We start from the raw sequence: 13,846 nt of genomic DNA, 5'->3' as shown, positions 1-13,846 counted from the left end.
TGTCTCTGCTCAGGTGCAGCTTGGAGATGTCTCTGCTCAGGTACAGCTTGGAGATGTCTCTGCTCAGGTACAGCTTGGAGATGTCTCTGCTCAGGTACAGCTTGGAGATGTCTCTGCTCAGGTACAGCTTGGAGATGTCTCTGCTCAGGTACAGCTTGGAGATGTCTCTGCTCAGGTGCAGCTTGGAGATGTCTCTGCTCAGGTACAGCTTGGAGATGTCTCTGCTCAGGTACAGCTTGGAGATGTCTCTGCTCAGGTACAGCTTGGAGATGTCTCTGCTCAGGTACAGCTTGGAGATGTCTCTGCTCAGGTACAGCTTGGAGATGTCTCTGCTCAGGTACAGCTTGGAGATGTCTCTGCTCAGGTGCAGCTTGGAGATGTCTCTGCTCAGGTACAGCTTGGAGATGTCTCTGCTCAGTTACAGCTTGGAGATGTCTCTGCTCAGGTGCAGCTTGGAGATGTCTCTGCTCAGTTACAGCTTGGAGATGTCTCTGCTCAGGTACAGCTTGGAGATGTCTCTGCTCAGTTACAGCTTGGAGATGTCTCTGCTCAGTTACAGCTTGGAGATGTCTCTGCTCAGGTGCAGTTTGGAGATGTCTCTGCTCAGGTGCAGCTTGGAGATGTCTCTGCTCAGGTGCAGCTTGGAGATGTCTCTGCTCAGGTGCAGCTTGGAGATGTCTCTGCTCAGGTGCAGCTTGGAGATGTCTCTGCTCAGGTACAGCTTGGAGATGTCTCTGCTCAGGTGCAGCTTGGAGATGTCTCTGCTCAGGTACAGCTTGGAGATGTCTCTGCTCAGGTACAGCTTGGAGATGTCTCTGCTCAGGTACAGCTTGGAGATGTCTCTGCTCAGGTACAGCTTGGAGATGTCTCTGCTCAGGTACAGCTTGGAGATGTCTCTGCTCAGGTACAGCTTGGAGATGTCTCTGCTCAGGTGCAGCTTGGAGATGTCTCTGCTCAGGTACAGCTTGGAGATGTCTCTGCTCAGGTACAGCTTGGAGATGTCTCTGCTCAGGTACAGCTTGGAGATGTCTCTGCTCAGGTACAGCTTGGAGATGTCTCTGCTCAGGTACAGCTTGGAGATGTCTCTGCTCAGGTACAGCTTGGAGATGTCTCTGCTCAGGTACAGCTTGGAGATGTCTCTGCTCAGGTACAGCTTGGAGATGTCTCTGCTCAGGTACAGCTTGGAGATGTCTCTGCTCAGGTGCAGCTTGGAGATGTCTCTGCTCAGGTACAGCTTGGAGATGTCTCTGCTCAGGTACAGCTTGGAGATGTCTCTGCTCAGGTACAGCTTGGAGATGTCTCTGCTCAGGTACAGCTTGGAGATGTCTCTGCTCAGGTACAGCTTGGAGATGTCTCTGCTCAGGTGCAGCTTGGAGATGTCTCTGCTCAGGTACAGCTTGGAGATGTCTCTGCTCAGGTACAGCTTGGAGATGTCTCTGCTCAGGTGCAGCTTGGAGATGTCTCTGCTCAGGTACACCTTGGAGATGTCTCTGCTCAGGTACAGCTTGGAGATGTCTCTGCTCAGGTGCAGCTTGGAGATGTCTCTGCTCAGGTACAGCTTGGAGATGTCTCTGCTCAGGTACAGCTTGGAGATGTCTCTGCTCAGGTACAGCTTGGAGATGTCTCTGCTCAGGTACAGCTTGGAGATGTCTCTGCTCAGGTGCAGCTTGGAGATGTCTCTGCTCAGGTACAGCTTGGAGATGTCTCTGCTCAGGTACAGCTTGGAGATGTCTCTGCTCAGGTACAGCTTGGAGATGTCTCTGCTCAGGTACAGCTTGGAGATGTCTCTGCTCAGGTGCAGCTTGGAGATGTCTCTGCTCAGGTACAGCTTGGAGATGTCTCTGCTCAGGTACAGCTTGGAGATGTCTCTGCTCAGGTACAGCTTGGAGATGTCTCTGCTCAGGTACAGCTTGGAGATGTCTCTGCTCAGGTACAGCTTGGAGATGTCTCTGCTCAGGTACAGCTTGGAGATGTCTCTGCTCAGGTGCAGCTTGGAGATGTCTCTGCTCAGGTACAGCTTGGAGATGTCTCTGCTCAGGTGCAGCTTGGAGATGTCTCTGCTCAGGTACAGCTTGGAGATGTCTCTGCTCAGGTACAGCTTGGAGATGTCTCTGCTCAGGTACAGCTTGGAGATGTCTCTGCTCAGGTACAGCTTGGAGATGTCTCTGCTCAGGTGCAGCTTGGAGATGTCTCTGCTCAGGTACAGCTTGGAGATGTCTCTGCTCAGGTACAGCTTGGAGATGTCTCTGCTCAGGTACAGCTTGGAGATGTCTCTGCTCAGGTGCAGCTTGGAGATGTCTCTGCTCAGGTACAGCTTGGAGATGTCTCTGCTCAGGTGCAGCTTGGAGATGTCTCTGCTCAGGTACAGCTTGGAGATGTCTCTGCTCAGGTACAGCTTGGAGATGTCTCTGCTCAGGTACAGCTTGGAGATGTCTCTGCTCAGGTACAGCTTGGAGATGTCTCTGCTCAGGTGCAGCTTGGAGATGTCTCTGCTCAGGTACAGCTTGGAGATGTCTCTGCTCAGGTACAGCTTGGAGATGTCTCTGCTCAGGTACAGCTTGGAGATGTCTCTGCTCAGGTACAGCTTGGAGATGTCTCTGCTCAGGTACAGCTTGGAGATGTCTCTGCTCAGGTACAGCTTGGAGATGTTTCTGCTCAGGTACAGCTTGGAGATGTCTCTGCTCAGGTACAGCTTGGAGATGTCTCTGCTCAGGTACAGCTTGGAGATGTCTCTGCTCAGGTACAGCTTGGAGATGTCTCTGCTCAGGTACACCTTGGAGATGTCTCTGCTCAGGTGCAGCTTGGAGATGTCTCTGCTCAGGTACACCTTGGAGATGTCTCTGCTCAGGTACAGCTTGGAGATGTCTCTGCTCAGGTGCAGCTTGGAGATGTTTCTGCTCAGGTGCAGCTTGGAGATGTCTCTGCTCAGGTACACCTTGGAGATGTCTCTGCTCAGGTACAGCTTGGAGATGTCTCTGCTCAGGTACAGCTTGGAGATGTCTCTGCTCAGGTACAGCTTGGAGATGTCTCTGCTCAGGTACAGCTTGGAGATGTCTCTGCTCAGGTACAGCTTGGAGATGTCTCTGCTCAGGTACAGCTTGGAGATGTCTCTGCTCAGGTACAGCTTGGAGATGTCTCTGCTCAGGTACAGCTTGGAGATGTCTCTGCTCAGGTACAGCTTGGAGATGTCTCTGCTCAGGTGCAGCTTGGAGATGTCTCTGCTCAGGTACAGCTTGGAGATGTCTCTGCTCAGGTACAGCTTGGAGATGTCTCTGCTCAGGTACAGCTTGGAGATGTCTCTGCTCAGGTGCAGCTTGGAGATGTCTCTGCTCAGGTACAGCTTGGAGATGTCTCTGCTCAGGTACAGCTTGGAGATGTCTCTGCTCAGGTGCAGCTTGGAGATGTCTCTGCTCAGGTACAGCTTGGAGATGTCTCTGCTCAGGTACAGCTTGGAGATGTCTCTGCTCAGGTACAGCTTGGAGATGTCTCTGCTCAGGTACAGCTTGGAGATGTCTCTGCTCAGGTACAGCTTGGAGATGTCTCTGCTCAGGTACAGCTTGGAGATGTCTCTGCTCAGGTACAGCTTGGAGATGTCTCTGCTCAGGTACAGCTTGGAGATGTCTCTGCTCAGGTACAGCTTGGAGATGTCTCTGCTCAGGTACAGCTTGGAGATGTCTCTGCTCAGGTACAGCTTGGAGATGTCTCTGCTCAGGTACAGCTTGGAGATGTCTCTGCTCAGGTGCAGCTTGGAGATGTCTCTGCTCAGGTACAGCTTGGAGATGTCTCTGCTCAGGTACAGCTTGGAGATGTCTCTGCTCAGGTGCAGCTTGGAGATGTCTCTGCTCAGGTACAGCTTGGAGATGTCTCTGCTCAGGTACAGCTTGGAGATGTCTCTGCTCAGGTACAGCTTGGAGATGTCTCTGCTCAGGTACAGCTTGGAGATGTCTCTGCTCAGGTACAGCTTGGAGATGTCTCTGCTCAGGTACAGCTTGGAGATGTCTCTGCTCAGGTGCAGCTTGGAGATGTCTCTGCTCAGGTACAGCTTGGAGATGTCTCTGCTTAGGTGCAGGCTGGAGATGTCTCTGCTCAGGTACAGCTTGGAGATGTCTCTGCTCAGGTGCAGCTTGGAGATGTCTCTGCTCAGGTACAGCTTGGAGATGTCTCTGCTCAGGTACAGCTTGGAGATGTCTCTGCTCAGGTACAGCTTGGAGATGTCTCTGCTCAGGTGCAGCTTGGAGATGTCTCTGCTCAGGTGCAGCTTGGAGATGTCTCTGCTCAGGTACAGCTTGGAGATGTCTCTGCTCAGGTACAGCTTGGAGATGTCTCTGCTCAGGTGCAGCTTGGAGATGTCTCTGCTCAGGTACAGCTTGGAGATGTCTCTGCTCAGGTACAGCTTGGAGATGTCTCTGCTCAGGTGCAGCTTGGAGATGTCTCTGCTCAGGTACAGCTTGGAGATGTCTCTGCTCAGGTGCAGCTTGGAGATGTCTCTGCTCAGGTACAGCTTGGAGATGTCTCTGCTCAGGTACAGCTTGGAGATGTCTCTGCTCAGGTACAGCTTGGAGATGTCTCTGCTCAGGTACAGCTTGGAGATGTCTCTGCTCAGGTACAGCTTGGAGATGTCTCTGCTCAGGTGCAGCTTGGAGATGTCTCTGCTCAGGTACAGCTTGGAGATGTCTCTGCTCAGGTACAGCTTGGAGATGTCTCTGCTCAGGTACAGCTTGGAGATGTCTCTGCTCAGGTGCAGCTTGGAGATGTCTCTGCTCAGGTACAGCTTGGAGATGTCTCTGCTCAGGTACAGCTTGGAGATGTCTCTGCTCAGGTACAGCTTGGAGATGTCTCTGCTCAGGTACAGCTTGGAGATGTCTCTGCTCAGGTACAGCTTGGAGATGTCTCTGCTCAGGTACAGCTTGGAGATGTCTCTGCTCAGGTACAGCTTGGAGATGTCTCTGCTCAGGTACAGCTTGGAGATGTCTCTGCTCAGGTACAGCTTGGAGATGTCTCTGCTCAGGTACAGCTTGGAGATGTCTCTGCTCAGGTACAGCTTGGAGATGTCTCTGCTCAGGTGCAGCTTGGAGATGTCTCTGCTCAGGTACAGCTTGGAGATGTCTCTGCTCAGGTACAGCTTGGAGATGTCTCTGCTCAGGTACAGCTTGGAGATGTCTCTGCTCAGGTACAGCTTGGAGATGTCTCTGCTCAGGTACAGCTTGGAGATGTCTCTGCTCAGGTGCAGCTTGGAGATGTCTCTGCTCAGGTACAGCTTGGAGATGTCTCTGCTCAGGTGCAGCTTGGAGATGTCTCTGCTCAGGTACAGCTTGGAGATGTCTCTGCTCAGGTACAGCTTGGAGATGTCTCTGCTCAGGTACAGCTTGGAGATGTCTCTGCTCAGGTGCAGCTTGGAGATGTCTCTGCTCAGGTACAGCTTGGAGATGTCTCTGCTCAGGTACAGCTTGGAGATGTCTCTGCTCAGGTACAGCTTGGAGATGTCTCTGCTCAGGTGCAGCTTGGAGATGTCTCTGCTCAGGTACAGCTTGGAGATGTCTCTGCTCAGGTGCAGTTTGGAGATGTCTCTGCTCAGGTACAGCTTGGAGATGTCTCTGCTCAGGTACAGCTTGGAGATGTCTCTGCTCAGGTACAGCTTGGAGATGTCTCTGCTCAGGTGCAGCTTGGAGATGTCTCTGCTCAGGTGCAGGTTGGAGATGTCTCTGCTCAGGTACAGCTTGGAGATGTCTCTGCTCAGGTACAGCTTGGTGATGTCTCTGCTCAGGTACAGCTTGGAGATGTCTCTGCTCAGGTACAGCTTGGAGATGTCTCTGCTCAGGTACAGCTTGGAGATGTCTCTGCTCAGGTACAGCTTGGAGATGTCTCTGCTCAGGTACAGCTTGGAGATGTCTCTGCTCAGGTGCAGCTTGGAGATGTCTCTGCTCAGGTACAGCTTGGAGATGTCTCTGCTCAGGTACAGCTTGGAGATGTCTCTGCTCAGGTACAGCTTGGAGATGTCTCTGCTCAGGTACAGCTTGGAGATGTCTCTGCTCAGGTACAGCTTGGAGATGTCTCTGCTCAGGTACAGCTTGGAGATGTCTCTGCTCAGGTACAGCTTGGAGATGTCTCTGCTCAGGTACAGCTTGGAGATGTCTCTGCTCAGTTACAGCTTGGAGATGTCTCTGCTCAGGTGCAGCTTGGAGATGTCTCTGCTCAGGTGCAGCTTGGAGATGTCTCTGCTCAGGTGCAGGTTGGAGATGTCTCTGCTCAGGTACAGCTTGGAGATGTCTCTGCTCAGGTACAGCTTGGAGATGTCTCTGCTCAGGTACAGCTTGGAGATGTCTCTGCTCAGGTACAGCTTGGAGATGTCTCTGCTCAGGTGCAGCTTGGAGATGTCTCTGCTCAGGTACAGCTTGGAGATGTCTCTGCTCAGGTGCAGGTTGGAGATGTCTCTGCTCAGGTACAGCTTGGAGATGTCTCTGCTCAGGTGCAGCTTGGAGATGTCTCTGCTCAGGTACAGCTTGGAGATGTCTCTGCTTAGGTGCAGCTTGGAGATGTCTCTGCTCAGGTACAGCTTGGAGATGTCTCTGCTCAGGTACAGCTTGGAGATGTCTCTGCTCAGGTACAGCTTGGAGATGTCTCTGCTCAGGTACAGCTTGGAGATGTCTCTGCTCAGGTGCAGCTTGGAGATGTCTCTGCTCAGGTGCAGCTTGGAGATGTCTCTGCTCAGGTACAGCTTGGAGATGTCTCTGCTCAGGTGCAGCTTGGAGATGTCTCTGCTCAGGTACAGCTTGGAGATGTCTCTGCTCAGGTGCAGCTTGGAGATGTCTCTGCTCAGGTACAGCTTGGAGATGTCTCTGCTCAGGTGCAGCTTGGAGATGTCTCTGCTCAGGTACAGCTTGGAGATGTCTCTGCTCAGGTACAGCTTGGAGATGTCTCTGCTCAGGTACAGCTTGGAGATGTCTCTGCTCAGGTACAGCTTGGAGATGTCTCTGCTCAGGTGCAGCTTGGAGATGTCTCTGCTCAGGTACAGCTTGGAGATGTCTCTGCTCAGGTACAGCTTGGAGATGTCTCTGCTCAGGTACAGCTTGGAGATGTCTCTGCTCAGGTACAGCTTGGAGATGTCTCTGCTCAGGTGCAGCTTGGAGATGTCTCTGCTCAGGTGCAGCTTGGAGATGTCTCTGCTCAGGTACAGCTTGGAGATGTCTCTGCTCAGGTACAGCTTGGAGATGTCTCTGCTCAGGTACAGCTTGGAGATGTCTCTGCTCAGGTACAGCTTGGAGATGTCTCTGCTCAGGTACAGCTTGGAGATGTCTCTGCTCAGGTGCAGGTTGGAGATGTCTCTGCTCAGGTACAGCTTGGAGATGTCTCTGCTCAGGTACAGCTTGGAGATGTCTCTGCTCAGGTACAGCTTGGAGATGTCTCTGCTCAGGTGCAGCTTGGAGATGTCTCTGCTCAGGTACAGCTTGGAGATGTCTCTGCTCAGGTACAGCTTGGAGATGTCTCTGCTCAGGTGCAGCTTGGAGATGTCTCTGCTCAGGTACAGCTTGGAGATGTCTCTGCTCAGGTACAGCTTGGAGATGTCTCTGCTCAGGTGCAGCTTGGAGATGTCTCTGCTCAGGTACAGCTTGGAGATGTCTCTGCTCAGGTGCAGCTTGGAGATGTCTCTGCTCAGGTACAGCTTGGAGATGTCTCTGCTCAGGTGCAGCTTGGAGATGTCTCTGCTCAGGTACAGCTTGGAGATGTCTCTGCTCAGGTGCAGCTTGGAGATGTCTCTGCTCAGGTGCAGCTTGGAGATGTCTCTGCTCAGGTGCAGCTTGGAGATGTCTCTGCTCAGGTACAGCTTGGAGATGTCTCTGCTCAGGTACAGCTTGGAGATGTCTCTGCTCAGGTGCAGCTTGGAGATGTCTCTGCTCAGGTACAGCTTGGAGATGTCTCTGCTCAGGTGCAGCTTGGAGATGTCTCTGCTCAGGTACAGCTTGGAGATGTCTCTGCTCAGGTGCAGCTTGGAGATGTCTCTGCTCAGGTACAGCTTGGAGATGTCTCTGCTCAGGTGCAGCTTGGAGATGTCTCTGCTCAGGTACAGCTTGGAGATGTCTCTGCTCAGGTGCAGCTTGGAGATGTCTCTGCTCAGGTACAGCTTGGAGATGTCTCTGCTCAGGTACAGCTTGGAGATGTCTCTGCTCAGGTACAGCTTGGAGATGTCTCTGCTCAGGTGCAGCTTGGAGATGTCTCTGCTCAGGTACAGCTTGGAGATGTCTCTGCTCAGGTACAGCTTGGAGATGTCTCTGCTCAGGTACAGCTTGGAGATGTCTCTGCTCAGGTGCAGCTTGGAGATGTCTCTGCTCAGGTACAGCTTGGAGATGTCTCTGCTCAGGTACAGCTTGGAGATGTCTCTGCTCAGGTGCAGCTTGGAGATGTCTCTGCTCAGGTACAGCTTGGAGATGTCTCTGCTCAGGTACAGCTTGGAGATGTCTCTGCTCAGGTACAGCTTGGAGATGTCTCTGCTCAGGTACAGCTTGGAGATGTCTCTGCTCAGGTGCAGCTTGGAGATGTCTCTGCTCAGGTACAGCTTGGAGATGTCTCTGCTCAGGTACAGCTTGGAGATGTCTCTGCTCAGGTGCAGCTTGGAGATGTCTCTGCTCAGGTACAGCTTGGAGATGTCTCTGCTCAGGTACAGCTTGGAGATGTCTCTGCTCAGGTGCAGCTTGGAGATGTCTCTGCTCAGGTACAGCTTGGAGATGTCTCTGCTCAGGTGCAGCTTGGAGATGTCTCTGCTCAGGTGCAGCTTGGAGATGTCTCTGCTCAGGTGCAGCTTGGAGATGTCTCTGCTCAGGTACAGCTTGGAGATGTCTCTGCTCAGGTGCAGGTTGGAGATGTCTCTGCTCAGTTACAGCTTGGAGATGTCTCTGCTCAGGTACAGCTTGGAGATGTCTCTGCTCAGGTGCAGCTTGGAGATGTCTCTGCTCAGGTGCAGCTTGGAGATGTCTCTGCTCAGGTACAGCTTGGAGATGTCTCTGCTCAGGTACAGCTTGGAGATGTCTCTGCTCAGGTGCAGCTTGGAGATGTCTCTGCTCAGGTACAGCTTGGAGATGTCTCTGCTCAGGTACAGCTTGGAGATGTCTCTGCTCAGGTACAGCTTGGAGATGTCTCTGCTCAGGTACAGCTTGGAGATGTCTCTGCTCAGGTACAGCTTGGAGATGTCTCTGCTCAGGTGCAGCTTGGAGATGTCTCTGCTCAGGTACAGCTTGGAGATGTCTCTGCTCAGGTGCAGCTTGGAGATGTCTCTGCTCAGGTGCAGCTTGGAGATGTCTCTGCTCAGGTACAGCTTGGAGATGTCTCTGCTCAGGTGCAGCTTGGAGATGTTTCTGCTTAGGTACAGCTTGGAGATGTCTCTGCTCAGGTACAGCTTGGAGATGTCTCTGCTCAGGTGCAGTTTGGAGATGTCTCTGCTCAGGTACACCTTGGAGATGTCTCTGCTTAGGTACAGCTTGGAGATGTCTCTGCTCAGGTGCAGCTTGGAGATGTCTCTGCTCAGGTACAGCTTGGAGATGTCTCTGCTCAGGTGCAGCTTGGAGATGTCTCTGCTCAGGTACAGCTTGGAGATGTCTCTGCTCAGGTACAGCTTGGAGATGTCTCTGCTCAGGTGCAGCTTGGAGATGTCTCTGCTCAGGTACAGCTTGGAGATGTCTCTGCTCAGGTACAGCTTGGAGATGTCTCTGCTCAGGTACAGCTTGGAGATGTCTCTGCTCAGGTGCAGCTTGGAGATGTCTCTGCTCAGGTGCAGCTTGGAGATGTCTCTGCTCAGGTACAGCTTGGAGATGTCTCTGCTCAGGTACAGCTTGGAGATGTCTCTGCTCAGGTACAGCTTGGAGATGTCTCTGCTCAGGTACAGCTTGGAGATGTCTCTGCTCAGGTACAGCTTGGAGATGTCTCTGCTCAGGTACAGCTTGGAGATGTCTCTGCTCAGGTACAGCTTGGAGATGTCTCTGCTCAGGTACAGCTTGGAGATGTCTCTGCTCAGGTACAGCTTGGAGATGTCTCTGCTCAGGTACAGCTTGGAGATGTCTCTGCTCAGGTACAGCTTGGAGATGTCTCTGCTCAGGTACAGCTTGGAGATGTCTCTGCTCAGGTACAGCTTGGAGATGTCTCTGCTCAGGTACAGCTTGGAGATGTCTCTGCTCAGGTACAGCTTGGAGATGTCTCTGCTCAGGTACAGTTTGGAGATGTCTCTGCTCGTGCAGTCCTGGCACAGGTTGGAGATGTCTCTCCTCATGCTGGATCTGTCTCTGCTCTTTCAGCCCTTGCACCTAGCTGCCCAAGTGCTGGCTTCTGGTGTGAGGTGTCCCTGCCCATGGCATGGGGGTTGGAGCTGGCTGTGCCTCGATCTCCCTTCCAGCCCTGAGTGATTCTCCGATTCTCTTCCATGATTCTATTCCATGATTCTCCCTGCACCCTGGAAGAGGCTGAGAGCTCTCTGCAGCCCTCTCCGGGCACCTCTCAGCCTCGCAGACCGCTGGAAGAAGCCAGAGCAGGACGCTGCCTCCTGCCCCCAAGAGCCGGCAGCGGCAGGGCCCGCCCCAAGCCCTGCCCCGCACCATCCCTGCGCCCCTCGGCGCGGCCGGATCGGTGCCGTCTCACCCCTCCGCTCTCTCTTTTCTTTGCAGCTTCAGATGTCTTGCCCTTGCTTGAAGCCCCCTAGGCGCCTAGCAGCATGTCCAAGCCCACCCGAGACGTCGAGTTAGCCCGGCTGGTGCACGACAAGCCGCTCGACGGTTGGGACGCCTCCTCCTCTTCCTCCTCCTCCTCTTCCTCCTCCCCTCCTGGCTGCAGCACGCCGCTAGAGCAGCTCCCCAACGTCCCCAGCTGCCGAGCCGCCGCTGCCTGCCGCCTCCCCACCTTCCTTCTCGCCAGCAAACCCAAGGCCGGGGTGCTCAACCCCAATTTTTGCCACGAGGAGCAGCCCCCCTTAGGTATTAGGAGGCTTTGAGGGCTGGGGGGTTGCATAGCTAGGGAAAGTTGGGGTGTTGGGGGGCAAGGAGTTCTTCCTGGAGGTTTTTGTTGCTTGGTTTTGGGGGTGGGGGGATGGGGACTGGGGAAAATAAACCCTGCTGAATAAAAGCCTCCTTCCTGTTGCAGCACAGAAGCTGGGGGGAGGGCTCAACTCGTGAGGCTCTTTTCTTCTGCTTCCCCTTCATCACTCTGTGCCTTTCTAGCTCCCTCTTGGAAGAGAGTTTGCAAAGATCCAGCCAGGATCTTGCTTTTCTTTTGGACCTTCTTCTTGGAATGGACCTGCAGGCAGAGGGTTAAATACCTGCTGCCCAGCAGCAGAGTTTTCTCTTCTCTCCTTAGCAGATCTTTTTTTCCCCCCTTCTCCTCCTCCTCAGCCTTCATGCAACCTGCTCACCCTGAGAGAAGGGTGAGGTGGGATGGAGCTTTGCTGTTCCACAGCTTGCTGCCTCTTAAGCCAGAAGGACAAATCCACCTCTCTGCAGCTTTGCTTTGCTTTGTTTTCACCTAGCCAGCTGAATTCTGCTGCTTTAAATGTATTTTTTTCCCCCCTTTTCCCTTCCCCACACACCATAGGATTGGGACTTTGCAACCCAAACAGGTCACTTCCCATGCTTGGATCCATTGGCCTCCCATCAGCCTGTGGGGACAGGAGGGGACACCAGGGGTGTGAAACCCACCCTGACCCCCTCCCTACACCTCCCACCCCTTAGAATGAATCCTACAGGAGCTCATTGCATTCTGTTATGTAGCTAAGGGATGGCACATCCCAGCCCAGCCAGCTGTGGGCTTTATAGCCAGGATGACCCCAAGGCCATTTCTCTGGGACTGGAATTGTGCCAGGGGAGGTTTAAGTTGGAGATGAGAAAGAATTTGTTCCCAGGAAGGCTTTTTCAGGCATTGGCACAGGCTGCCCAGGGAGGTGGTGGAGTTCCCATGCCTGGAAATGTTCCAGAAACCTGTGGCTATGACACTTGTGGCCATGGTTTGATGGCCATGGTGGGGTTGGGTTGCTGCTTGGATTTGGATGATCCTAGAAGGCTTTCCCAACTCTGTGATTTCCCCCTTGGGCCATTGGCATCTCTCTCGACCCATCATGAACATCCAAGCCTTCCACCTTCTGAGCTGAATGATGGCAGGAAGCAAAAGAGGGAGGACCTAGGTCCTGCTTGGAAGATTGCCTTCTTCTGGATGAAAACCAAACACACATTTCCTTTGGAGCTTGCATGATCCCTGTGGTTGTATTCAGAAGACCCAAGAGATTTTTCTGGACCCTGGGAGGCAGGTTTGCAGCTGGGTTCCTGCACAACACCTCTGGCTGTTAAATCCTCCTGGGAAGGGACCTTAAACCTCATCAGTTTCCAACCCTCCTGCTATGGGCAGGGACAGCTCCTACCAGCCCAGGGTCTTGAGCACCCTGGAGAGGCTGAGGGAGCTGGGATGGTTTGGCCTGAAGAAGAGGAGGCTGAGAGGAGACTTCATTACTCTGTAGCTACCTGAAAGATGGTTGGAGTGAGGTTGGGGTTGGTCTCTTGGCCCTAGTCTCAAGGTTTGAGTGAGGTTGGGGTTGGTCTCTTGGCCCTAGTCTCAAGGTTGGAGTGAGGTTGGGGTTGGGCTCTTGGCCCTAGTCTCAAGGTTGAAGTGAGGTTGGGAAGGGTCTCTTCTCCCTAGTCTCAAGGTTGGAGTGAGGTTGGGGTTGGTCTCTTGGCCCTAGTCTCAAGGTTGGAGTGAGGTTGGGGTTGGTCTCTTGGCCCTAGTCTCAAGGTTGAAGTGAGGTTGGGGTTGGTCTCTTCTCCCTACTCTCAAGGTCGGAGTCAGGTTGGGGTTGGTCTCTTGGCCCTAGTCTCAAGGTTGAAGTGAGGTTGGGAATGGTCTCTTCTCCCTAGTCTCAAGGTCGGAGTCAGGTTGGGGTTGGGCTCTTGGCCCTATTCTCAAGGTTGGAGTGAGGTTGGGGTTGGTCTCTTCTCCCTAGTCTCAAGGTCGGAGTCAGGTTGGGGTTGGGCTCTTGGCCCTATTCTCAAGGTTGGAGTGAGGTTGGGGTTGGTCTCTTCTCCCTACTCTCAAGGTTGGAGTGAGGTTGGGGTTGGTCTCTTGGCCCTACTCTCAAGGTTGGAGTGAGGTTGGGGTTGGTCTCTTCTCCCTACTCTCAAGGTCGGAGTGAGGTTGGGGTTGGTCTCTTCTCCCTAGTCTCAAGGTTGGAGTCAGGTTGGGGTTGGTCTCTTGGCCCTACTCTCAAGGTCGGAGTGAGGTTGGGGTTGGTCTCTTGGCCCTACTCTCAAGGTCGGAGTGAGGTTGGGGTTGGTCTCTTCTCCCTAGTCTCAAGGTTGGAGTCAGGTTGGGGTTGGGCTCTTGGCCCTAGTCTCAAGGTTGGAGTCAGGTTGGGGTTGGTCTCTTCTCCCTAGTCTCAAGGTCGGAGTGAGGTTGGGGTTGGTCTCTTCTCCCTACTCTCAAGGTTGGAGTGAGGTTGGGGTTGGTCTCTTCTCCCTACTCTCAAGGTTGGAGTGAGGTTGGGGTTGGTCTCTTCTCCCTACTCTCAAGGTTGGAGTGAGGTTGGGGTTGGTCTCTTCTCCCTACTCTCAGGTGATAGGAGGAGAGGAACTGCCCTGAAATTGTGCCAGGGGAGGCTTAGGTTGGAAAGGAGGCAAAATTTCTTTGCTGCCAGAGTGGTGAGGGATTGGCAGAGGCTGCCCAGGGAGGTGGTGGAGTCCCCAATGCCTGGAGGTGTCCAAGAAATAAGTAGCTGTAGCACTGTGGGAGGTGTTGGGTAGAAGGTTGGACTTGATCTTAGAGGTCTTTTCCAGCCTGAGTCATTCTGTGGTCTAGTGGGAGGTGTCCCTATAGGGGGGGAGGGCTGGAA

The 13,846-nt window shown here is 53.5% G+C and overlaps 1 protein-coding gene across 1 annotated transcript in view; it reads left to right on the top strand.

Moving 5' to 3' along the window:
* The window catches only part of CNGB1 (cyclic nucleotide gated channel subunit beta 1), a 59,166-nt gene that overhangs the window by 19,378 nt on the left and 25,942 nt on the right, over positions 1 to 13,846 (top strand). Inside the window, exons 17-18 of the mRNA XM_054398842.1 lie at positions 10,484 to 10,608; positions 10,813 to 10,952. Coding sequence (XP_054254817.1) covers positions 10,484 to 10,608; positions 10,813 to 10,952 — 265 coding nt within the window. The remainder of the gene's footprint in view (positions 1 to 10,483; positions 10,609 to 10,812; positions 10,953 to 13,846) is intronic.

Source organism: Indicator indicator, unplaced genomic scaffold (genome assembly GCF_027791375.1).
Source record: "Indicator indicator isolate 239-I01 unplaced genomic scaffold, UM_Iind_1.1 iindUn_scaffold_136, whole genome shotgun sequence".
NCBI classification, from domain to species: Eukaryota; Metazoa; Chordata; class Aves; order Piciformes; family Indicatoridae; genus Indicator; species Indicator indicator.
The sequence above is the reverse complement of the archived record's forward strand: the minus strand, read 5'-3'. Positions and strand labels throughout refer to the sequence as shown.